The sequence below is a fragment of the Natator depressus genome, chromosome 2 (assembly GCF_965152275.1).
Source record: "Natator depressus isolate rNatDep1 chromosome 2, rNatDep2.hap1, whole genome shotgun sequence".
Classification (NCBI taxonomy): Eukaryota; Metazoa; Chordata; order Testudines; family Cheloniidae; genus Natator; species Natator depressus.
Window position 1 is genome coordinate 228,500,978 of NC_134235.1, and position 25,252 is coordinate 228,526,229.

Sequence of the window (25,252 nt, forward strand, 5' to 3'; positions counted from 1 at the left end):
CAGTGTGGTGGCTAACCTCTTGGCCAACACGCTGGATGTTGTACCGGGACCACCACAGCTAGAAGTATCTGATCAGCATCTACAGCCTGAGGTAAACAGTCAAGGCTCTGTAGTTGGGGACTACAACAATTCATATCCCCTGCAGATTGTCAAAGAGGGAGATTGTAACACACGAAGCAGTGGGTTACAACAGCACTGGATGAAGCCAGGGAATACTAGATACAATCAAATTCTTATGAAATTATTTATTGAGTCCATTTTCAACTAACAGACTAGCGTATAGGTTTGGAAAATCTCTCTTATTCTAGATAAGGTTGCCCGACACTTTCAACTGTAAGACCTTCTTTCAGCTGCTTATAGATTTGCCTAACTGTAATTGTTCAGGATAAAATTTTCCATAGTGGGCGTCTGTCTGGGCAAGCAGGCAGATGTTCGGTAAGAGACTGGACTGGGATAGGCTGGAATGATGGGCAAGAAGGCTCTGTAGCCACGAGAACACTCTCCCTTCCAGAATTTGGAATGAAGCCCAAGAGTGAGTCTCACCATTCCTCTCCTATCAGAAAATAGCCGTGAAACCGACTGGCAAAAAGCGTATGTCTCATCCCCTTCTGGCAGCTGGTCCACAAAGAGGACAATCTATTACTGGTGCCAGTTACTGCATTAGCTGAAATGGCAGAGGTCTGTGTGATGGAGCTAAAGGTTCCAACCCTGCTGATGAACCCTGTGGAAGTCATTATGACTCCACATGATGGAAGTTCTATTTTTTCAGTTTGTTTATTTAAAAACCTAGGGAAGTTACACAGGCAACTTTAATTTTAGTATTCCTTAACTTTGGAGTGCTTAACTTTGCAACCTTAACCTTCTTTTAACATCCTTTTTTGTGTGTAATTGTTGATAAGTTGGAAACAAATCATAGCTAAAACATTTAACAGGGTTCAGGATCACACAACTTTCCTAAAGGAAAAACCTAGTGAATGAGTCCACTGTACAACAGACCTCATTGCAAAAAGTGTGAGTATGTTTGTTGTGGGGGAGAGGCTAATGGTTTGGGCAAGGAACTTTGGGACACAAGTTAACTTTGGGTTAAAAGAGCCCTAAATGTCAATATTTAGTTCTTGAAGGATGGTAGTTTATTATTTCTGATAAGTAAAACAAGATAAAGTGTACACACAGAAACAAAGCAAAATATTTGGCTTTGAGAGTCAGGCTTCCTTCAGCTGTCAAGTTTGGCAGCTCTATGGCCTGTATCAAAGACCTTCTTTCCCCTCAACAGCTAGGGAGAGGGAGTTGCAGCAACAGCATTGCTTCTCTCTGTACTTTCACATGGCCACTTAGTGATAGGGTGTTCAGCCTATTGCAGTACGATGGAAACAGATGACTTTTATAACACACAGTACAGAATGGTCAGCATGCCTTGTTCTTAAAGTCAACCGAGAAGCTTTCTCTGAAAACAATATGGTGTTTAAAATATTCAAGATCCAAAAATCAGTTGCAGAATATTTGTGCAGCTGTCAAAGGGATACCAAAACCTACATTTTAAAACCAGCTTGAAATAATTTCCTGCTATTTTAACTAGCAAAGATTGGATGAGTTCAAAGTTCTGGTTTCCCTGCAATAGCTGAAGGCATTATACCTAACACAAATCTGGGAAACTGCTGTGGATTAGGTGTTAGCAATGCCACTTACCATTACACAAAGAACACTGCACCCTGCAGTTCATGTCTTCACCGGTAGAAAGCTTCCTGGGTCATTGGCACTTTGGCCAAAAATGTTCAACCCTGGGTGCCTAAAGTTAGGCCCTTAAATCCACCTAAATATGGAATTAAATATTTAAAATCCACCTAGATATAACAGGTTTCAGAGTAACAGCCGTGTTAGTCTGTATTCGCAAAAAGAAAAGGAGTACTTGTGGCACCTTAGAGACTAACCAATTTATTTGAGCATAAGCTTTCGTGAGCTTATGCTGTAGCTGTAACTCACGAAAGCTTATGCTCAAATAAATTGGTTAGTCTCTAAGGTGCCACAAGTACTCCTTTTCTTTCTAGATGTAACAGTGGCCTGACCTTCGAAGGGGCTGAACACCTGCGGCTCCCACTGAGTTCAGAAACTATTCTGAAGAAGAAAGAATGGCCTGAAGTGACAGAAAATAACTGAAGGCTGTAGGAAACTGTTAGATTTGCATTTTAAAACTACAGTTGCATCTGGAAAATGTAGACCATCTGAGAAGTCAGGTTTATCTCTTACAAGATGTAAGTTATGGATCCCCAGGGGTGGAAGGAAGGATTTCATGCCAGTCAAGGTTTATCATTAATTCCAGTTGAATTTCACATTACTTGAAGAAGAAGATGCCTGTATTGCCCTTGATGAGAAAAGAAGCAGGGCGTAAACTCTGCAGGGTCTGTTTCCTTGAGGCCTCTGGCTTAATCACTCAAAGGTCCACCCTGTAATCTATCCATTCAGGCTGCAATGGAAAATATGTCCTTGACATCACTCTTTACAATTGAGTGAACAGTCTCCTAAATCTGACCAACTGAGAGGGAGGAGAGCAGTCCAAAGCCTAAGGGGAGATCATTATCAGGATGCTTATGCCACACATGTAGCAAGAACACTAGGAAGGAAATTCATAAACCCTGAACTCCCAGTGCAATAAGCATGCTTAAGATGCTGTACTTTGACCTCTGGAGAAGGGCCATGGTACAGAAATGCCTCAGCGACATGGCACTGGGAACTGGATCCTCTGATATCTCTTTACCAGGCCAAACCATCATTCTGGACCTGAACACTGCTGAGCTTTGTGGACAGTTCAGATCCAGCTCTAATTATCATGATTTCTGATTATAATGGGGGTGGAGTAGAACCTGGAATCCAAACACCCCTGGGCTTTGATGGAGTGGCAGACTCGGAGCTGGATCTAGACCTGAATTTTGTGGCTGGCCCACTTTCTTTAATAGGGCTTAATGAAAATCCTGGATCTGAACCACCGTGATCTTTCCAAATTTTGTGGCTCAGACCCATCTCTACTTATATACCACTTCAAAGCACTGTAGATACGTTAATTAATTAACTCATTAGCTTTTGATAGTGAGAAAGAGCTGGCAGTACCAGAGATTCATCACCCAAAAATATGCCTCCAGATACATTACTGTCAGGTGACAGTTATTTAGTCCTAGCCAATTATAAACACATAACTGAAGAGATGCCAAGCATCTCAAATATGGGGAGCCAACATCACCACCCTTGAAAGAAGAAAGGAAAACACAGTGTGTGAAATCCCAGGCAGAGACACTAGGAATGCAGGCTACGAGCTGTAAAGACCTGCAGAGGATTTGGAATGAATTTTGGCACCCTATAAAGGGGGCACTGGAGTCACACTCATTCCCCCCAAGACTTCATATACCGACACGGAGGGCCAGCTATAGCTGCCCCAGCCACCCAGCCCTAATGATAGGGTCCTCATTCACAATGAGCCGATACAGCCCCACCCAGACAACATTAGGGGACAAAAGAACAAAATAAGGGTTAATTTTCCTACGGTACATCATCATGGTGACCAGGAACAGGTGGCATGGGATAATTCTGCCGCCATCCCTGAGGCTTGTGTGATAAAATACTGTAGCTCATTTTGATGCAATTATTATTTCATAACCGCTTGTGGCAAGCTGAACGAGGTGCAGATTAAGGCAAATATATTGCACGTTACTAGTAGAGGAATTACTCCTGTAAATTCTTGTGTGATACAACTCACAAATTATGGATCAGCTAGAGGAAACCGTAACTTACCCATTTCTCCCGTCTTCACCAATCATATTCAGTTTTCTGTTTATTTATAATAAATATCGAAGTTCTTGGATTTTAGATGAGAACGAGCCTTCTCTGTCTAAGCTTACACTCTTCTGTGTGGCATGTCTGCATAACCTTTGAGATGCAGAAGGGAGAAATGGCCACAAGCAGAACTCGGATACCCCACAGGGATCTTGATCTCCTACAAGGAGTGCAGCTTTCAATTATTTAAAAATCCATCGTGATAATACTGGTAATTGTAAATAGGCCAGACACCATCCATGTGCCCCTTCATGGGCTAGGGTCACGCTACAGGCAGCCTGCCTCAGCTTCCCTTCTTGGACTGTTCAAATACAAACTTCATCCAAGTAATTTCTTGGTCAAAAATACCCCTTTTGGAGGCTGGGTTTATTAATATAAATAAACCTCAAAATCCCAAACAAAGTCCATCCAAAAGCTCAACCAAAACAAAGGTTTCTCTTCCTCCTTCCAGGCATTCCTGCTGGGGCCTTTCCTGCTTTGCCAGGCCACTCTTAGGCTCTATCTGGCTGGAGTCTAAGGCCTAGCCTACACTAGGAAATTAGGTCAGAGCTGTAAAACATCCACACCCCTGAACCACACAGTTAAACCAACCTAATCCCTGGCGTAAACAGCACTAGGCTGATGGGTGAATTTGCCTTTTGACCTAGCTACTGCTTCTCAGGGAGATGGGGTACGTACTCCAGCTGGAGAACCTCTCTCGCTGGCATAGGTAGTGTCTTCACAGAAGCACAGCGTTTTACATGTAAACAAGCCCTAAGTCCTAACTCCCAGGACATTCAACTGGAGCCTGCTCACTCCTAACAGGCTCTGATCCCTAAGCATCCCATCCTTACTGCAGCCTCCGTTGCTCTTTACAGACCAATCACCTGACCTTTCCTGGGTGTGGCTCCTTTGTAAGCAGGGTTGGCGCCACCTGCCCTAGGTGGGGACATGGGCTGGGGGGGCTGCTTGGGCCCCCCCACACCGTGGGCAGATGGAGGGTCTGCTGCAGCTCCCCACAGTAGCCACCCAGCACTTATAATGGCCAGGCTGCGGCTCCAAGACCCCACCGGCTGGCTGGAGCCAGGTCGGAGAGAAATGTGCGGGCACCTGTGGGGGGCCTGGGTCCTTCCACCTGCCATGGGTGGGGGACTGCTGCTTTGCCTCCACCTTGGGCATGGGCCCCCAGCTTCCCCACTTTTGGGAGGGCTCTGGCACCTTTGCCCTGGGCTGGGGCTTGGGCTAGTGGGGGCCAGCCTGCAGTCAGGGAGTCCGAGCAGCTGGAGCTGATGCTTGCGCTGCCCGCCCACCTGGTGCTCAGGGGCTGGGAGCACTGGGGTCCGCGCTGCCTGCCCGTCCAGCTCTGGGCTCTGGCTGGGGAAGGGGCCCCGGGCAGAAGGGGCAGGCCAGCTGGAAGCTAGCCTCCCCAAGCCCACTGTTCACCCGCCGCCCATGTTCTCAGGAAAATCTTCCTAACTGTAAGAACAGTTGGACAATGGAACAGACTGCCTAGGGAGGTTGTGGAAGCTCCTTCACTGGAGGTTTTCAAAGGAGGCTGGATAGCCATCTGTCTTGGCTGGTTTAGACACTGCAAATCCTGCATCTTGGCAGGGGAGTAGACTAGATGACCCTTGCGGTCCCTTCTAACCCTATTGTTTTATGATTCTACAGCTACATTCATCCTTGGGAAGTTGTACTGCTTTAACTACTTAAATAGAGCAGTAGGACCTTTGTGTGTAGACAAGCCCTAATTGCAACATGTGTATATGCAGCACTGGTTTGTCATCATGTCCCTGATTTATTTAATAGCTGATCACAAATATGGAGGGCTCAGTCCTTCAAGCCCTTACTCACTCTACATGAATAGTACTGTTGAAGCAGAGGGTTGCACTTGCCTGAATATGGGTTTGCAAGATAGGGATCATATTCTTTTATGGCCCAACTCTACCACCTTACTCATGCTGAGTAGTACCTAGTATTTGCAGTGGAACTACTCACCGCATAAGGGATTACTCAATGTAAAGGTGTCAGAGTTGGGCCCATAATTATTAGGGAATGTAACAGAAGTATGGTAGCAGTTAAAAACAAAAAATTAAAATCAAAGGCACACAAGCCCCTTTTCAGCTGACGCTCTTCTTTTTGTCTATCCATTTGATGTCTCATTTTTTAAAATGTTCAGCACGTGTTTACCTTGTTTCAATTAATGTTGCCTGTCTTGTTTTCTGTAATTTTTTCTGCTCTTATCACAATGATCTTTTTCATTTTTTAAAATCCTTCCTAATTTGTGATCAACTGGAACAGGACTGAGTTAATATTTCTGAGGCTCTACCATGGAGTGACCATTCTCCCCAACAGTGCTTTGGGGATATCTTTAACGAAAGGACTCCTTATTAAAATATGCCATTTACGAAATGGTTTCTTTGTGGTCTTGGCGGCTCAAAAGAGTAGGAGACTTGGCAGAATGGCTTACGTGTATTTAAAGCAATTTCATGCTGCTAGCATTTACTAATGCCAAGTTTAGCATTAATGGTAGGGAGAACTAACTGGAAAGGTACATTTTCAGCCTCTGTTGCTGGAACAACTGTCCTGGTTATACGACCTTAAGATTCAAGGGAAACACCCACTTGCTTCCAAGCCTCTTGATGTCTGTAGGCACTGACTATGCTATATAAACGCTGGTACCTTTCCCGAAGCTGGTTACATTTCCCTTGTGCGCCCTCTAAAGAAAGCTCGCTTTCCAAGTTCTTGCTTGTTGCTGCACTTCCTTCCTCTGTACCCTGAGGAAGATGAAGGCAGACGCTGGGGAAAACAGATGGGAAAACAATCGACCTGCCTCTGACGCCGGACAGACATTTTAGAGCTGTTACATTAAAGTCTGTTTTGGAGCGTGTCTCGGTCTCTCTCTTTTGTAGGGAGCACAGTGGCTGTGTCTTCTTCAGCCGTACTCTAGGGGGTCGGATGCAGCCCCCACAAAAGATTCTCCCAGCCAGGACAGATCAACTCACCCGCCCGGTTCCATTCACGATCACAAAAGAGCAAGAGACGTGCGGTTCGCGCCTCCGTAGCCAGACCGTTTCACACCATTAACGGAGAGGCAAAGAGAGACTCGCACGCCGCACCCTCCAGGCTGGGAGACGCGCGTTTTCCTCGTCCGTTCTGTGCAAAGGCTCTTTGATTAGGCAATCCCCCCCCCCCCCATAGCTTGACATCCTGCTACTAAAAAGGACTCGTATGCAAGCAGCCCCCTCTGATCCGCGTCTTGCTGTGGTGGCCGGTCCCCAGCTCACTCCTTCACTCCGCTTCCCGCAGGAAGCAAGGAAAGCCCGAGCCATCGTCCTCCTGCCCGCGGCAGTGCTAGCGAGAGAGACAGACCGAGCTTCCCCCACCCCGAGGTGCCCTGCCCTGTCCGTGCAGCTTGTCAGCCCTGTGCAGCTGCGGCTGTCGGCGCCCCGTGACCTCCCTCGCGGCGAGCGGAAGGGCGGAGAGGGCTGGGGACAAATCCCACTGTTTGCCCCCCGCACGCTGTCTGTTGCCACCGCTCCTTGAACTAAGCTATTCCGGTTGATTTAAATGATATTAGCTTTTAGCCCGGGCATTGTTAGACCCATTTAGAAGCCGAGAGCCCAGTAAATTGTTTATGGAAAAGCAGGCAACTTTCTGCTCTGCCAAGCAGGTGTCTGACGTTTTTAGCCCACGATTGGTAAATGTACCAGGAGACCGAAAATCAGCCCCCCCCCCCCCCCCCGCGCGCTATTGTGGAAAGCAGCCGCTAACAAAAGCCAAAGTGGCCATTCAAAGCGCAGCCTTTCAGCGTGTGGCATTGCTCCGTGGGTTTTCAAGCACGCTGGAACACTCCGCAAATACCTGTTGGAGGTTGAAAACACATGGAAATCGTCGGGGAGCGACCATATAATTTGATTTGCCAGGCAATCTGCGGAGCCATTGCACATCATTTATAATGGTCATTGAGCATTTTGCTTAATTGTGTCTCTTTTTGTAAAGGCGGCCCAGCCCCCTCCTGGCGGCGAGGCGCACAAGTGGTGAGATTCCCATGGACTGCTCCGTCCTGCAGCTTTGCAGGCAGACAAACGCGGGCCTGGGGCTGGTTTGTTCCCAAGCCCTGTGAGCGGGGCGCTAATGGCTCGCGGCTGAGAAAAGGGCCCAGGTACGAGCTCGCTGCTTGAATCCCTTCCATTCACAACCGGCAGCTCTTGCAGGTGCTGCCTTTTGAAACTCCCATTAGGCCGGCGCTGTTCACTTCTGGGGGTGGGGGTTTTTTGTGCATGGAAGAATAGGTCTGATTATTCGGGGGCGGGGGGGGCACCACGCCGCACCCGGGCTGGCTGGTTTACTGCGGCCACTAACGAGGCGTTTAATGAAGTCCGGGTTGCCCTACAGTCTGCGCTGCCAGGCGCACCCGAAGCCCGCGGCGCGCAGGTGAGGCCGTGCCCCGGGGGCTCCGAGAGGTGGCGCCCTTCTCCCCGCGAAGCGCAGGATGTGGTCGTGCGGCTGCCCTGGTGTCCGAGCGGCTGGGCTGCGGGGCGGGGGCGCGGAGCAGAGGCTCGTGCCCCCCACCAGGAGGAGGCTGGGCAGCCCGAGTCAGCTGGGGGTTCTCCGAGCTCTGGCCCGGGGTAGTTTGCAACAGCCCGACACGCTCGTGCATTTCCCTCCAAAGCAGCTCTGCAGCCTGCCCGCCGCCACCCCAGGCCGGCGCTACCAGGGGGCGCGCTAGGCTTGTTCTCTGGGGGCCCGCCCGCCCGTGGGTGGGCGGAAGGGAAGGCGCTGGGCGCAGCGCTGCAACGCGCCCCTCAGCCCCGGCTCGTGCCGCCGCAGAGCCCCGGGCTCACCCCCGCCCAGGCCCGTCGTTTGCACGGAGGCGGTGGCGCGGCTGGGGTGAGGCCTCCTGGCCTGCGCTTTGCACGCCCGGTCCGGCCGACATCGTGATCGCGCCCGCGGAAGGCCGCTGCGGGGCCTGCCCTGCATACACCAGCGGGGCCCCCCCGGGCCCAATGCGCTGCCCGGCGTGGGCTCGGGGGGCTGCCGGCTGGGGCATCCCTTTGCACCGGGCCACTGATGTGCCTCGGCGCCCGCGGATCGATGGCTCCGTCTGTCACGGGGCCGGGGCGAGGCGGGGCGGGCGCCCCCCTCCTGCGAGCACAAGTGTTGGGATTCCCATGCGCGGGGCCCGGTCTGGGGGTGGGGGGCTGGCAGGCGCCGTGGGCTCCGCGCCGGACAAGAGGCTGTTTACGGTGCATTGCCGGCCCCGAGGCCAGGTACCAGCTCCCCGCGTGGGGGAGCCGCCGCCGCGGCCCGTGCTGCAGGTGCGTCCCAGACAAGCGCCCGCAGAGGGGGCCGGAGGAGCGGGCGGCCGCACAATCGCCGGCTCGCTGCTCTTGTGGCGTTATTTATTGTGTCCCGATCGCCCCGGCCCTGTCCCAGTAGCGGGGGCAGCGCTCGCCCCATTATCTATGGGCTTCACGCGTTGGCCCATGGAGAACGGGACTGTGAGGTGGGGGATCCAGGCTCCCAACCTGCTTCTCTTCTGGCTCACCGCCCTGTCAATCAGGAGCGGCCCCGCTGAAGCCAGAGGCCTGACAAGGTGTAAAACGGGTGTAAAGAAGCGGAGAATGGGCCCCCTGCTTCCCTTGCACCTTATCGCTGGGCTGCAGCCACCTCACCGCTGGAAACTGCCCCCAAATCTCGCCGTTTCCAGCGCGTCTCTGTCCTGAGAGGAGAGTGTAGTCAGAGCACCTGGGCGAGCCCCCGCAGTGACTCCAGATCAGATGTGCTCTGTCCTCGGGTCACAAGGGGACAATTCCAGGCACAAGGCACCGCTGGTCTAAGAGGATGGGGCTGCAGGAGCTGGCCCTGCGGTGCAGCACCTGGCCGTTTTGTTTGGTTTTTTTATTTAACCCCCTGCCCTGCAAGAGACACAAATGGAGTCTAAAGACCCAGCCCTGTTCCTCTTGCCTCCTATTTAATAACCATTCTGAAAGCTACCTTGGCCGGCACAGCTTATGCTGATGCAGGGGCCGAACAGATTCCAGCTCGTTCTGCCATAGCAGCATTGACTCTGGAGCATTAGCAACCCGAAACACTTGGTGGGGTCAATAAAGTCAACAGTGCTCTTGGGGGTGGGGGGGAGAGGTGTAACTTTCCTTTTTGACTTCTATGGTGATCACTTACACCCATAGCCTTCTCTAGCTCATGTAAGCACTGTACTTCTGAGCACCAAGCAGAAGGTTTCTGGGCGTAAAGTGATAGCCACAGAAGTCTAGAACAGTGGTTCTCAACCAGGGGTACCCCTGGGTGTAGGCAGAGGTCTTCAAGGGGTACATCAACTCATCTAGATACTTGCCTAGTTTTACAACAGGCTACATAAAAACATTAGCGAAGTCAGTACAAACTAAAATTTCGTACAATGACTTGTTTATACTGCTCTATATACTATACACTGACATGTGAGTACAATATTTATATTCCAATTGATTTATTTTATAATTATATGGGAACAATTAGAAAGTAAGCAATTTTTCAGTAATAGTGTACTGTGACACAACGTAAGAACAACTAGAGGTCCATCTAGCCCAGTATCCTGTCTTCTGACAGTGGCCAATGCCAGATGCCCCAGGGGGAATGAACAGAACAGGTCATCATCAAGTGATCCATCCCCTGTCTCCCATTCCCAGCTTCTGGCAAACAGAGCCTAGGAACACCATCCCTGCCCATCCTGGCTAATAGCCATTGATGGATCTATCCTCCATGAATTTATCTAGTTTCTTTTTTGAAGCCTGTTATAGTCTTGGCCTTCACAACACCCTCTGGCAAAGAGTTCCATAGGTGGACTGTGTTGTGTGAAGAAATGTTTCCTTTTGTTTTAAACTTGCTGCCTGTTAATTTCATTTGGTGACCCCTAGTTCTTGTGTTATGAGAAGGAGTAAATAACACTTCTTTACTTTCTCCGCACAGTCATAATTTTATAGACCTGCATCATATCCCCCCTTAGTCGTCTTTTTTCCAAGCTGAAAAGTCCCAATTTTATTAATCTCTCATCATACGGAAGCCATTTCATACCTTTAATCATTTTTGTTGCCCTTTTCTGAACCTTTTCCAATCCCAATATATCTTTTTTGAGATAGGGCGACCACATCTGCACGCAGTGATCAAGATGTGGGCATACCATGGATTTATACAGAGGAATATGATATTTTCTGTCTTATTATCTCTCCCTTTCTTCATGATGCCCAACATTCTGTTTGCTTTTTTGCCTGCCACTGCACACTGAGTGGACGTTTTCAGAGAACTATCCACAATGACTCCAAGATCTTGTTCTTGAGTGTTAAGAGCTAATTTAGACCCCATCATTTTATACATATAGTTGGGATTATGTTTCCCAATGTGCATTACTTTGCATTTATCAACACTGAATTTAATCTGCCATTTTGTTGCCCAGTCACCTAGTTTTGGGAGATCCTTTTGTAGCTCTTCACAGTCTTTCTGGGACTTAACTGTCTTGAATAGTTTTGTATCATCTGCAAATTTTACCACCTCACTGTTACCCCTTTTTTCCAGATCATTTATGAATATGTTGAATAGGACTGGTACGAACCCCTGGGGGAACACCACTATTTACCTCGTTCTATTCTGAAAACTGACCATTTATTCCTACCGCTTGTTTCCTATCTTTTAACAAGTTACCAGTCCATGAGATGAGCTTTCCTCTTATCCCATGACAGCTTACTTTGCTTAAGAGCCTTTGGCGAGGGACCTTGTCAAAGGCTTTCTGAAAATCTAAGTATGCTATATTCACTGCCCCCCTCCCGTCCACATGCTTATTGACCCCCCTCAAAGAATTCTAGTAGATTGGTGAGGCATGATTTCCCTTTACAAAAACCATGTTGACTCTTCCCCCAACAAATTAGGTTCATCTATGTGTCTGACAATTTTGTTCTTTACTATAGTTTCGACCAGTTTGCCCAGTACTGAAGTCAGGCTTACCGGCCTGTGATGCTGGGATCACCTCTGGAACCCTTTTGTATTTGTATGTCTGATTTTGTAAGCAAGTAGTTTTTAAGCAAGGTGAAGCTTGGGGGTATGCAAGACAAATCAGATTCCTGAAAGGGGTACAGTCATCTGGAAAGATTCAGAACCACTGGTCTAGAAGAAGCCCCAGCCCCCGCACTCCCATGTGCAGCACTGTACAGTTATGCATTATGGGTTGCTCTGGGGAAACCCACAGCGTTGCAGTACATTCTTTATCTGAACAGAAAGTGGAAGCACTTGATGTAACCAAGTTACCTAGTTAAAAAAATAGATGTTCTTGGATATTTCATGTTCTAATCATAAGTTTAACTGAAAAGATGCTATCCAGTTTCAAATGAGCGAGGGTGGGGTTTGGAATGGGGATGTGCTAGCATAGTTGCTGTAGACTTTATGGATGCCTCTGCCTATCTGCTAACATAGATGGGCCAAATTCACTACTGAGGGCCAATTTTCAGAAGACCTCAGCTGCCATTTAGGCACCACAATAAGTGCCCACCTTTTCAAAAGACAGGTTTCAGAGTAGCAGCCGTGTTAGTCTGTATTCGCAAAAAGAAAAGGAGTACTTGTGGCACCTTAGAGACTAACCGATTTATTTGAGCATAAGCTTATGAAGTGAGCTGTAGCTCACGAAAGCTTATGCTCAAATAAATTGGTTAGTCTCTAAGGTGCCACAAGTACTCCTTTTCTTTTCAAAAGAGTTCAGCACCTCAGTTGTCACAGTGAGAGCTGCTGGGTTCTAAGGTCTTTTGAAAATCTGGACCTTTATTATTCTGTATTTGCATCAGTGTGGGTGTGACTTTATTGATCTCACACCCTCCCGCGTAAGTAGATGCAACTCCACAAAAGTCAATAGATTTTTAATCATTTCTACAGGTCAAAATGTGCCCCATAGTTCAGGAAAGCTTGGGAACAAATTATTTCTTCGTAAATCTGCACTACAGGTCTCAGAAAATTAGAAAAAGTCTCCATGCTGAGAGTGTCTCTCTTCCAACCTGTCCGTTTCCCCTGTGTGTGATGGTGGACCATCTAGAAGTGCAGTGTTTTACACGAAGTCATGAAGATCTCTGTACGCTAGCGCCAGCTATAACAGGAGGCTCTCAAGATCATTTCATGATCTTAAGTTAGCAACAATTTCAACTGGAATAATGTATGCATAAGAAACTATTTAGGAGACTTATTCCCGAAGTCAATGGGAATTTTGAATGAGACAGGACTGCAGGATCAGGATACGTTTGTATCCAGCAGTAAATTATCTGAGTACATGAGGTTTTACACACAGCTTTCAACATTCAGGAACTTCACATGGATTTGGGGAGACTTTGGGTCCATAAACCAATGAATGGATATGGATTTTTTTCTGCTGTTTCAGCTATGCATATGATTAATAATTTTAGTATGTATGATTAGTCATTTAATTCCAAGTAACATTCAGTACAAATTATTAATACAAGTTAAAGTATTCTTCATTTTATTTATCTATTTTGGAACACAGCAAAATGGACTAAGATATATGACTATAATGTTCTGGGACAATATGAAACGAAGGCAATTATGATGTGCTGAGTTGTGCCTTTAATGCGCAGGCCTACGCTAGGGGGCAGTGTCTAGCCGTACCTCGCCGGGGGACATGCTAGGCCAGCTGCTTTTTGTACCACCCACTAAAAGAGTACAGAGTGCAGTGCAGAGTATACTTTCTCCTGCTTATCTGGCCAGCTCCCCTGGCTAATATTTAAATATAGAGAGGGTGGTATAGCTCTGCTTCTTCCACTATCTGCCACTTTTGGATAGCTAGCAGTGTACTCCAGGGGGGCTAGAAGGAAACAGAACTGTTACCTGACTCCTCTTTGTGTGTGTGGGGGGGGGGGGGGGGAAGGTACAAGGAAGGGAGGAAAAGCACTTTGGGTTCTCCCCACCTACCTTTTGCACCTACAAAGGGCCAGGCACAGTCCTGGCTATATGCATTGCAGTTCTGAGTCAGACCTGGCAGCTCCCGCAAAAGATTATTCATTGCTTATATAAGGATAACTATGGTGGTGTAGTTTATGTCTGGGAAAGAGGTCGTTTTGGAAGCTCATTTTGGATTGGAGAGCTGGAATAAGTAGCACTGTAAACACAAAAACCCTGGGATCCCTACATGGGGATATAGATAGGCTAGACACTAATTATATTCGACAGAAGAATGGATATAAAAACCCTGTCCACAACCAGACCAGCAAACACAGACCCATGAAAATCAAACGGCTGAGGATGGCACACATTCTGCTGACCTTTGAGGACCTTGCTGCCCTTTGACATCGTCCATGTTTCCTTTATTTTTGTGCAGCTCCCGGTTCAGGTTGGAGCACTTTAAAACCAGTGATCCAGGGAATTATTTCCTTTTACACTTTGCAAAGTGAGAGCGGAGTACGGTCTTTGAAGTGTGGGCTAGGCGGGTGTTTGGAGTCATTCCCATGCTGTAGTGATGGGTCTGGTCTGCCCTTTGCCTTGGAAGTCCAGCTAGTTAAGGGCGTGTAACTTGTTTATTATAATAGGCTTCTGGCTGATACTTTATAAACAAGTTTGCAGCGGTTAAGTGTGGAGAGAGCCTCAACTCTGACCGGGAAAGCTGTTTTACGCCGCTCTGCTTGGCCTAGGGGATTTCATTCCCCTGGCACACAGGCACTGCACCTGTTTCATGTGTTGAACCCTAAGGCTGTGACGCGGTGCCAGGGCAGAGGGGAGCGATTCCTCCTCACAGGAGCGCAAAGGGAGGCGAGAGAGGGGAACCTACGACAAGAAAAACAGAAAACGGGCTTCACGCGGTGCGTTGGGGGGGGGGCGGGGCGGGGCGGGGATCCGCCCTGCCAGACCCTCTGGAGACGTGAGCTGCCGCGATGCGTGGGGAGGATGGAGAGTCAGCTCCCCAGTCTGTGCCATGGCCAGTGAGGTTGGGCACGTGCGCAGGGCATGTCCCTGTGGCAGAGAGACAGGGATTGCTTAAATATGGTTTGAAGTGGTCATGGGACCCACCCAAAATCTGCACCTGAACCCAGGTTTTGCTCGGGGCCGCGTGGCTCCAGTGGGCTGCACCAAAAGGCGCCGGTGCCACCGAGCCCCGAACTTCTTGGAGGTGATTGAAAACTGGAGCTGAACCGTGCAGCTTGGGCCACCTCTCGTTTTAAACCAGCTCGAGCAGCGCTTCGTGCCGGCCTGGTGCACAGGCGCCGCCTCTCCTCCCAGCAAGCCGGGCGCTTTCAGGCGACCGAGGTTAGCTGTGGGGAGCGGGGCTCTGGGCGACCGCAGAGACCGCACGTCGGAGACCGCGCTGCGCTCCGCGCTCTGGAGAGGAGCGCGCTCCCCAGCCGCCAGCGGGCTCCGCTTTGACTGGGGAGCCGGCGGTGCAAGGGCCGGGCAGGCAGAGATTGTGAAAGACAAGTAAGGCCGGAAAATGGGACAACGAAGCTTAACAGTCAGGTGAGAGGGAGTCAGCACGACAGAGCTCCTCGCGGGGCACACACGGGGTGCAGTAAACGGGCCCACAGAAGACAGGGAATCTTGTGCCCGGTGGGATCCTTTCTGTCTCCGCACTGACTGACAGCTCCAGTCTGGAGCTCAGCCAGAGAGCGCAGCTCCTCTGGGCTGCTGCCCTCCCCAGTGGCTTTCTGCTTCCTGAGTTCGGCTACTCCCGGCTTAATCCACCGTTGGGGCACTTTCTGGGCATGTTCAGTGGAGACTCACCCACCCTCCAAGCCAGTCCTAGGAAGCCAATTGCCAGAGTGGGCAGGATGAAGACAGGGCCTGTAATGAAGCCAGGGCCGGTTCAGAATGCCTAATTCAGTTTCCAGTGGTAGGAAGTCAGGAGTTTTCCACCTCCGGCCTAGGGGTTTGTGCAGTGCAGCCCAGGGTACCTGTAGAGCTTCCAGGGGCCAATAGCTGAGAGGAGACTTTCTGTTGGCTCAGGCTCTAAAACAGTGTGGTCGATCTTGCCATTCGGCCAATGTTTCTCAACAGTGGGTCCTGGCCTGCAGGGGGATCAGGAAAGGCAATGGGGCATGTAGGGGTTGCTAGGCATTGAACATTTTATTAGTCTAAAGCAAAGAAAATCTAGCTCCCCATTCCCAACACACTCTTATCCTTCATGGTCAGGTATTCTCCGCCAACCTCTCAAGACACACAAAGTTATGTAGGTTTCTCATTGTGATCACTGATACATTTTTCACTCTTATTTTCATAGTGCATGTAGGGGGGGTCACAACATTTTTTGACTGTGGTTATGGGGTTGCCAACCTGAGAAGGTTGAGAAACACTGCTGTAGGTCCTTCATTAGCTCTAGGATAAGGAGGGCTTGTAGTTGCATGTTTGAAATCATGCTATGCAGCAGAAAGCTGAAAATAAAAACCAATACCCTACCGTGCTCCCATTGTCTGTTATAATTTCTTCAGCAATTGCTGATCACAAAACAGTGCTGCCTTGGTAGGCCCCCAGGAATGGAAATGGTGACACGTTGGAATAGTTCTTTGGCCCTCAATAAATGCAACTCTCAAAGCTCCAAGCCTGTCACCAATCTGGGCCACAGGGGATATCGCCTAATTTAAACACAGCAAATGCTTGTATTTCCATGATGACATTGTTTCAGGATTACTGTAGCCATGGAGCAATAATTAGGCCTCATTTTGTTCCCCATTCAAATCACCTGTTGACTTGGAAGGGACTAGAACTGGGCCCTTACTATGACTAATGCATCAAACCTCCACTTGTTCCTGGATTCTCAGGGCATGTAGTTTATATACAACATTTTTGGATTTAGAGCAGAATATTTACTTTGCTGAAAGTGGTCACTCCAGGGTGTGGGACTTGCCCGCAGGGGTTCATACTGCCGGGTTTACAGTCCTTCCTCACAGCTCCCTCTCCAAACAGTTGGAGTGTGGTTTGCGAGTGAATAAGACACTAAACTATAAGATAAAATGCCCAACTAATTCAAATATTGAAACAGCCACGTTTGCAACAGACAGGACTTGCCCAGGGGAATTCCAATGTTTAAGACTGCAGTGCTGCTTTTTCACTGCTTTAAAAAGTTACACTTGCATGATATCTGGAGCAATCTAAGATGTGTGCTAGGGTCACATGTCCCCGCCTGTCTAAGATTGCTCCTTAAATCTTAAAGTGGATAGGTTAATTTTATTAATCTTCAAATGTAAATGAAAAATGACAGAATGCTTTGCCTATAAAACATCATTGAATTAGTCCCTTCCCCAGTTATCTTCAGCGTAATGACTGGCATCAGTCACACAGTACAAAAAAATCATAATTGCGTCCGCGGCATCATACTTGATTCAAAGACCCCTGGGATCTGATTTGATGTCAAAAAATCTCACGCACTGTTTCAAGCAATCACATCGTCTCATCTTTGATATACAGGAGCTATAGTGACATAATCTAACGGGGGAGTATTTTAAATTCCAGGTGTCACGTTTAAATTGAGGGTTCTCCTACAGGATCAGCCTAAGCACAGCCAGTACCCCTATCACTTCGACTGCTTTTAGCGTTTCGGACATGCCCGGTACTCTGCTAATTCCAATATTTCCAAGCCCTGCGGAGCATTCAGTTTCCGAAGTGTCCGCAGTGCCTTTCCTCCTCTCTCATCTCCGCAGCAGTCCTGCTGTCCCGCTGACCGACATACCTTGTGCACACTTACTCTGCATCCTGCAAGCCCTGACACTCACTGTGCCCCTATGCCTCCCCACTCCGTTATCCCCAGTCCCCACGGCTCATTTCCAGCGCTGTCAGACTTTGTCACGCTCCCAGCCCCCGCTTCCCCGCCCAGGTGCAGAGCAGCCTGGCACACTGAAGACCATGAACGCTTCCGCGGAATACATGGACGTTTCAGCAGCTAGGTGGCTACGGCGAGACACGAACCTGCAGGAGCGCTGCAGCTCCCACCACAGAAGGAGGAATAGAGAGAGGAGAATGAGGCGAGGGCTTTTCGCCCGCTGATGTAGCCAGTCCAAAATGCCAGGCAGAGTAGTGGCGCCTCTCTCCGAGCACCGATAGCCTGAGCATTTCGCTGCTGCCGGGGCCATGGCAATGTCAGAACTTCAATCAAATGCTGCAGGCGCGCAAGCGCTAACAAACACGAGGCCATGGTACGATGCTGTTCCAAAGCCTAGCCTAAAACAGGGTATTTGGGAGGAGTCCGGACAGGGCACATAGACTTTGAGTCCCCCCAGAGTCTCTCAGCCATTGGTCAGAATTAGTCTGACCAGACAACATGGTTCCTATTTCAGCCTTTCACATCTCCGTGGCTGAAGTCTTGGTGCTTAGCTGTAGCGCAAATATCTCACCTATAAACTCCTGCGCATTAAGGCGAGAGACTCCAGGAGGACATACCGTGTCAGAGGTTTCTGGGTGAAGTGTCTTTGTCTTTGGGTGGACTTGCTAATTTTCAGGTCTTGAGACCATCCATACTGGGTCCTACCAAAGCTCCATCTAGCCCAGTATCCTGTCTTCCATAGTGGCCAATGCCAGGAGCCCCAGAGGGAATGAACAGAACAGGTAATCATCAAGTGATCCATCCCCTGTCGCCCATTCCCAGCTTCTGGCAAACAGAGCCTAGGGGCACCATCCCTGCCCAGCCTGGCTAATCACCATTGATGGACCTATCCTCCATGAACTTATCCAGTTCTTTTTTGAACTCTGTTATTGTCTTGGCCTTCACAACATCCTCTGGCAAGGAGTTCCACAGATTGACCGTGCTTTGTGTGAGGAAGTATTTCCTTTTGCTTGTTTTAAACCTGCTGCCTATTAATTTCATTTGGTGACCCCTAGTTCTTGGTCTTGCTAGATCTTTCTACAAGGACTGACCCTGCATCTGGTCACACTGCAGTGAGTTCAGGACCTGAGTGCCTAGAGGTAGCAAAGGTCATGCTAGGTCACTTGTATGTCCCCTTGATCCGGGGCCCAGACGGCATTTGCCCCTTCTGACTCCTGTACCTTGTGAAACTAAGTTTGTAACACCAACCAGGCAAACAGTATTTTACAGATAACAGGGGGAAAAAACGTATTCTAGCAATCAGTAGGGCTCTTCTTGTCAATGGGCCGGTACTTGTTCACTGCCATTGTATTTTCGTTATTCCTGAATGAGGCCACGAAGTACAAGTCTGATTATAATAATTTATTATGTTTACTTTTCAGGAGTTCAAACAACTTTCATAGTTGCACAAGTGAAGGACATCGCACTAAACCTTTGGCTTTCTATCTGATGAACCTTGGAATGACAGGGCACAGTTTCTTATGAATAATTATACCGCCATGAGTCTTTCCATTAGCCAAGAGTTGTAAATGGGAAGGCAAGAGATAATTGAATAGTACCTATAAAGCAACTCGGATGAAGGTAAGATTATAAAGCGATCTCCTTTTCATTCAACTGGTAGAACCAGTAACTAATTATAGTGAGCTAATCAGCACAGAGACTTTCCTTTTCCACGCAAGGAATTAGGCCTGCATTTGATACTGCTCGGAATTCACTTTGCAGGAGGCTGTCACTGTATCTTATAGCCTCTTATATTCCTTAATCGTGACATCTTTTCTTCCGTGTCTTCCAGAGCGGCATCCACCTGGTGATCTTGAAACGGCCAGCAAAGATTATTTGAGAACATTTCATAAATGTATTTATTTAGGGCAGATGAAACCCTCTAGAATTTCTTCCCATTACTTGGCTGCTGCCAAAGCAAATACACTTGACACGAAAACAAGGTGCAGTAGTGAAAAAATCAGAACCCTCTCTTTATCCCAGAATCATGTCTCTCGGCAATTCATCAGCAATCCGGGCACTAGGAGGTAACATCCCAGGGCCTGGGTGCTCTTGCATATTACAGCGTGATTTCAGAGACTGGGAACAATTGCTGCACCTTTATCTCTCGGGCTCAGTGGCTCTTAGTGCACCAGATTTCCTACGATTCAGCAAATTCATTAATATTTCTCAATGGCTTGGGGTTCTAGTTGAGCATGTCTTGTGTGGCGGCGCTGGGGCCCTGTCTACACTGGCGCTTTACAGCGCTGAAACTTGCAGCGCTCAGGGGGGTGTTTTTTCACACCCCCTGAGCGAGAAAGTTGCAGCGCTGTAAATTGCCGGTGTAGACAAGCCCTGAGATGTAAAATCACCTCTCCTGCAGTAATTGTGCCGGCAGGCCTGTGCACCTTGCGTTTTGTTAGCACTAGGAACATTGAGAAGGCAGAAAAGTGTCTGTTTTGTCCTTCTCCGGGCAGAGGCGGAGGATGAAAGCCTGGCCCCACTGAAGTCAAGGGGCGTTTTGCCCCATTGGGTTTTCATCCTGTTTCCCACCCCTCGCGCACTGTGAACACGAAGACTAACAACATAACTATTAAATGAATTAGGACGAACCTTGCAGTGTCATGCTGGCTGGGATTTGGCACCTCGTTGCCACTCACCCCTTGCAGCTTCCAGCAAGGTCCCAAAGTTTCCTTTGTCACGCCAGGAAGCCTGACCGCCAGACAGCCGGGCGAGCTCCCTCCCCGGTGTTCCGAGCAGGGGCCCAGCCAGGTCATGAGAACTGGGGGACGCTGCTGTTCTTTGGAGGCTGGCTGGGGAGAGACGCCTCTGCTGATCACTGCGTGACCCTTGGGGCTGCTGGGCGGCTACCAGAGAAACTGATTGACCAGAGGGCTGTCGCTGATTGATGAAGATCCCGCTGCTTTTAGCTCTTCGATCCTGGCAGTACCGCTGCATTCACTAGGGCCACTGCTTTACAAAGGAGGAAGGTTTTTCTAAACCTAACGGGCCAGGCTGGGTTTAGGGCTCTCTCTCCTCCCCAAGCAGTTAATTCGAGGTCACATTCTGTAGGACAAGGTCACATGCAAGTGTGCTGCAGAAGGTGTGCTCCTGTTAACGCTGCTCGCCTACCTCTGCCTTGCAGCTTTCCTTTCGTCCGAGGCAGCCATTCCAGCGTGCACAGGGTTATGTTTTACTCATCATGGTCTTAATCCTGCTGTCCATGAGCTTCTTCCCTCTTCCCCCGCAAAGAGCCAGGAGGAGGAACAGTTACTAATAGGAAACTCCCTTCTAACTGCTATTGTATGAATATTAATTCTTCTCTGAAAGTACATAATTCCTGCCTACTAGAGCCGCTGGGGTAAAGCTAGTCTGAGCTGTTTTTAATATAATATAAAGCTTTATATGTTTTTACATTTCATAAGGAATGAAAACAAATCTATGGGCAAAATACCTCTCAAATAGTTTCAAGTTTCAGTCTTTATCTGCTGAGAGGAATCCCTTTGAAGGGACTCTTTCTACGTGGATCGAAAAATAGACCCAAATCTTCCCAGTTCCTTCGAGCTGGGCTTCCCCCAGCACACTACTGCCTGCCCCTCAGCATAACAAATGGGGGTTATTTTCAGCGTCCCACCGGGGTTGTTTCATTTCTGTTCATGTTTCTGAATAAAACCTACCGAACTAAAACGTGGATCTTATTCTTTTCTTTTACACGTCGGCGTGGTTAGTCCAAAAACAGGACTTCCCAAGAAATAGCTCTGACAAAGGCCTTTGTTCACTACTATGAGACACATTTTACTCTTATGTTATCCAAATTTTGTTAAATGCTTTGAAGTCCAGTCATTTATTATTTTTCCTGTCTTGCTTTGCTGATATAGGAAGGATATGTTTCCATTTTTGTTTTGATCTGTGCAAATGCTCAGTAATACATTGGAAAGTGAATTTCGATAAACCCCAACAGACTCTGCTGAGCAAAATATTGCAGTGTTAATCACAGAGATAATCTTTCCCTAATCTGATGTGTAATCCATTTTACCCCAGTGAGAATTTTTAACACTGTCATCAATTAGAGTCAGCTAGAGAATTATTAACAGAACCTCGGCAAAATGAGTGCTTTCTGAGCCAGAGGAGCAGTGGCGTGGGGAAGGGGGAAGTAAAATCCGATATGTTTAAAATCGATACACAGCCAAACGCAAGAAGTTGATGTAATTTATTTTGATGTTAGAGCGTCTTAATTTCAAACGCCAATAAAATAATAAAATAGCACTCGAGCAATCCATCAACCATATGCCTGCTTTTAAAATAACTCTTAAAATGGCTTAAACTCACAGATTTTCTGAATAAATGGTGTTACTACTTAAATACACGGTGGAAAAATATTTAAGTGACTAGACAAAGACAGCAAGTATCAAGGAATGAAGTATACCTCTTTGGAAGGCATACTTCGCGTCTGTAGATTTTGCGAATGTGATCTGTGTAAGTTCATGCTCCATTTCAAAAGTGTTTGATAAAGAAATAAAGATACTTTGGGATGGCATCCACCTGCTGTTCAGCACCTTGTGTAGTTAAAAAGTCTCCAGCGAAGCAGATACTGTTCAAAATCTAGAATGACATGGTCACATTCTATAACAGAAGAAATGGAAAGACATTGCTTTAATTAATTTTCCAAGAGCACCCTAAAGAAAGACAGCAGCAAAATGCTTTGTGACAGTCCCAGGGGATGTAAATATCGAAACTCTCAGTCTGAGCAGAGGCTGAGCGCACAGTGCTTTAGGCTTCGTGCTCTCTAGGGCAGGTATAATCACCTTCCTCATCAGAGACTGAAGAATTGTATCTTGCTAAGTGGCGCTCATCAAAGCCATGTTAGGGTCCACGATCTCTAAGACGGGGGGAATCTACAGCGTGGCGACAAACCAGCCTTGCTGTTTCCCTTTCAGGTTGCTGAATGTTGCGTTATAGGTAAATAGCACAGCGACTGGAAGGGCCACCAAGGGTGTCCTGCCCACAGCCGCGGTGATCTGGCGCAGATAAAATCACCCAGAGCTGCTACTGCATTTCATCACCTCTTCCCCAACTCGGCCTGCATGCGCCCGGAGCAGGGGTGAGGGCAAACACCTGAAGGTGCCATAGCAGCGCCAGGTAGAGCTGGGGCAGCAGCTGGGGCAGCGCCCCGCCACCCCCCGAGCCTGGCCCGGGCCCCGCCTCTCCCCTCATCGCTCAGGAGCTTTCTAGGTGTACGCACCCTCCCCGCGCCCGAGTCTCTCCCTCGCCGGCTCGCTCTGATTGGCTGGCGCTGTTGGTTAATGGCACGCGCCTGTGGATGTAGTTATAAGAATCCTCGCGTGCCAGCCCTCAGCTCCAGCAAGTCCCCAGCCGCCTCCCCAGAGAGAGGCAGAGGCGCCGGGGCAGGGCAGCGCCCGCAGCCGCAGCCGGGGCCGCAGTTGCAGGGACGGGGGCCGCAGCAGCGGAGGGCGGCTCGCCGGGAGCAGCAGGGGCGAGTGGCTCAGGAGCATCAGGAGGCTCCTCGCGGCTGGGTCCCCGGGCGGCAGCGGGCTGCAGCCGCCCCAGCGTGCCCGGGCCGGGGCGCAGCATGGAGACGGTGCTGCTGGAGCATTTCCCCGGGGGCCTGGACTCCTTCTCCTCGCCCCCCTACTTCGACGAGGAGGATTTCTTCACGGACCAGTCCTCCCGCGACCCCCTGGAGGCGGACGAGTTCCTGGAGCAGGACGTGGACTTCCTGAGCCACCAGCTCCAGGAGTATTACCGGGACGGGGGGCAGGGCCAGGGGGGCTACTGCTGCGAGGCGGCGGCCGCCGCGGCCAACTTCTCCTCCTCCTCCTCCCCGTCCTCGCCCAGCGTCCCCTACGAGTGCTGCGGGGCGGCCGCCTCCGAGCTGCTGTCCCCGGGGGGCAGGCTCAAGGCGCTGAGCTCCGCCAAGCGGCGCCGGCGGGTGCGCTCCGAGGCCGAGCTGCAGCAGCTGAGGCAGGCGGCCAACGTGCGGGAGCGCCGGAGGATGCAGTCCATCAACGACGCCTTCGAGGGGCTGAGGTCCCACATCCCCACGCTGCCCTACGAGAAGCGGCTCTCCAAGGTGGACACCCTGCGCCTGGCCATTGGCTACATCAACTTCCTGAGCGAGCTGGTGCAGTCGGACCTGCCCCTGCGGAGCGCCAGCAGCGAGAGCCCCAGCCAGCCCAAGAAAGTCATCATCTGCCACAGGGGCACAAGTAAGTGGGCAGCACAGACACAGGCGCCCAGGGCCAAACTGCTCCCTGGCGTAACTCCATTGGCTTCCCTGGAGTTAGCCCAGGGCTGGGTTTACACCTCCCCAGACACACACAAAGACAGGCTCTCAGAGGCGCGCACACAGCGCGTTCTCCTTTGAGCCGTTTGTCTGAAGGAATGTGCACCTTGCCTGATGCCACTACTTCTCTCCGAGCGCAAGACTGCAGCTTGGGTAGAGAAGGGCACCTTGTAGAGGGTTTGAGACCCTCCACAGCGAGGCTGATCGGTAGAAGAGGGAGGAACCTGGTATTTTCAAAGCATGTCACACGGTCCTGTAGTGCTTATACATTTAGCTGGGTTACCTGCATCACTGAAAAGGCCAAGAGCAAAGAGAAGGGGTTCCTGGACTGGTTCCCACTGGTATATAGCAAAATATTTATTTTCCTACTGCTCTCTTTTTCCAGGATCACCTTCTCCAAGCGACCCTGATTACGGACTGCCTCCTCTTGCTGGGCACTCTCTGTCATGGACTGATGAAAAGCAACTTAAGGAACAAAACATAATTAGAACAGCTAAAGTGTGGACCCCTGAAGATCCCAGAAAACTAAACAACAAATCTTCTCTAAACAACATAGAAAACGAACCTCCATTTGATTTTGTATCATGAATCGTGAATATTTTGACTGTAAATGCAAACATGACACCAGTGTACATTTGTATGTAAAAACCTATATTTTAAACGTAATTTAAAATTCAAAATCTAATGGCAATCAATGTTTTTATTTATCTATTTATTATCAAGTAGAGTTAATTAGGTGGTATTGTCTATTTGTATGTATAATTTATATAATTTATCCTGATTTTAAAATATGCAATAGTTTTATTCCACCAGCACCTTTCGATAAAACTGTTCGGGAAACACTTCCAGAATATGAAAATAATTTATTACCACATGTGGACTATTTCTATGTTTGTTAATAATAAACCCTGATTAAACCTTCTAAGGCAGTTTATTTTGTGGGACTTTGATGCTAAAACTATCAGACAATATAATAGTGAACTTAAAGAATAAAAAGTTGGAAGTTTCAGCTACATCACAGTCAAGTTACCTTGAAGAAGCCAAATAAGAGCTGTGGTGTTTAAAGGGGCACTTCCTGAAAAGAGGGATTTAGGGTTCAGGAATAGTTCCAGGCTGGTTACTTGGTTCAAACAATGGCAGCATTATATTGTATCCGTACCATTGCCTCTGCGCCAGGGATGACTAGCCTTCAGCATAAGGAGCGTTTCTGAGGGCTGATCTTACATCGGTGGAAGGCATCATCTTCCTTTTCACTCCACCCTCTTTAGACGTGCCCTCCTTAAGTGTTTTAAAGTCATGGCTTTGTCCAGTTCCATTCCCCTCTGCTTCTTTACAAT

The 25,252-nt window shown here is 48.9% G+C and overlaps 1 protein-coding gene across 1 annotated transcript; it reads left to right on the forward strand.

The window, feature by feature from the left end:
* The first annotated feature begins 23,201 nt into the window (after positions 1 to 23,201).
* Positions 23,202 to 24,503, forward strand: PTF1A (pancreas associated transcription factor 1a). Its single transcript, XM_074943408.1, has 2 exons — positions 23,202 to 23,838; positions 24,301 to 24,503. The coding sequence occupies exons 1-2, from the start codon at positions 23,202 to 23,204 to the stop codon at positions 24,501 to 24,503; spliced, it is 840 nt and encodes a 279-aa protein (XP_074799509.1).
* The last annotated feature ends 749 nt before the right edge of the window (positions 24,504 to 25,252 follow it).

Excerpts from the sequence above, each read along its gene's own strand:
- PTF1A (XM_074943408.1), top strand. The coding sequence starts at position 23,202 with ATGGAGACGGTGCTGCTGGAGCATTTCCCCGGGGGCCTGGACTCCTTC. Across the intron at positions 23,839-24,300 it reads CATCTGCCACAGGGGCACAA|GATCACCTTCTCCAAGCGAC; the intron begins GTAAGTGGGCAG and ends CTCTTTTTCCAG.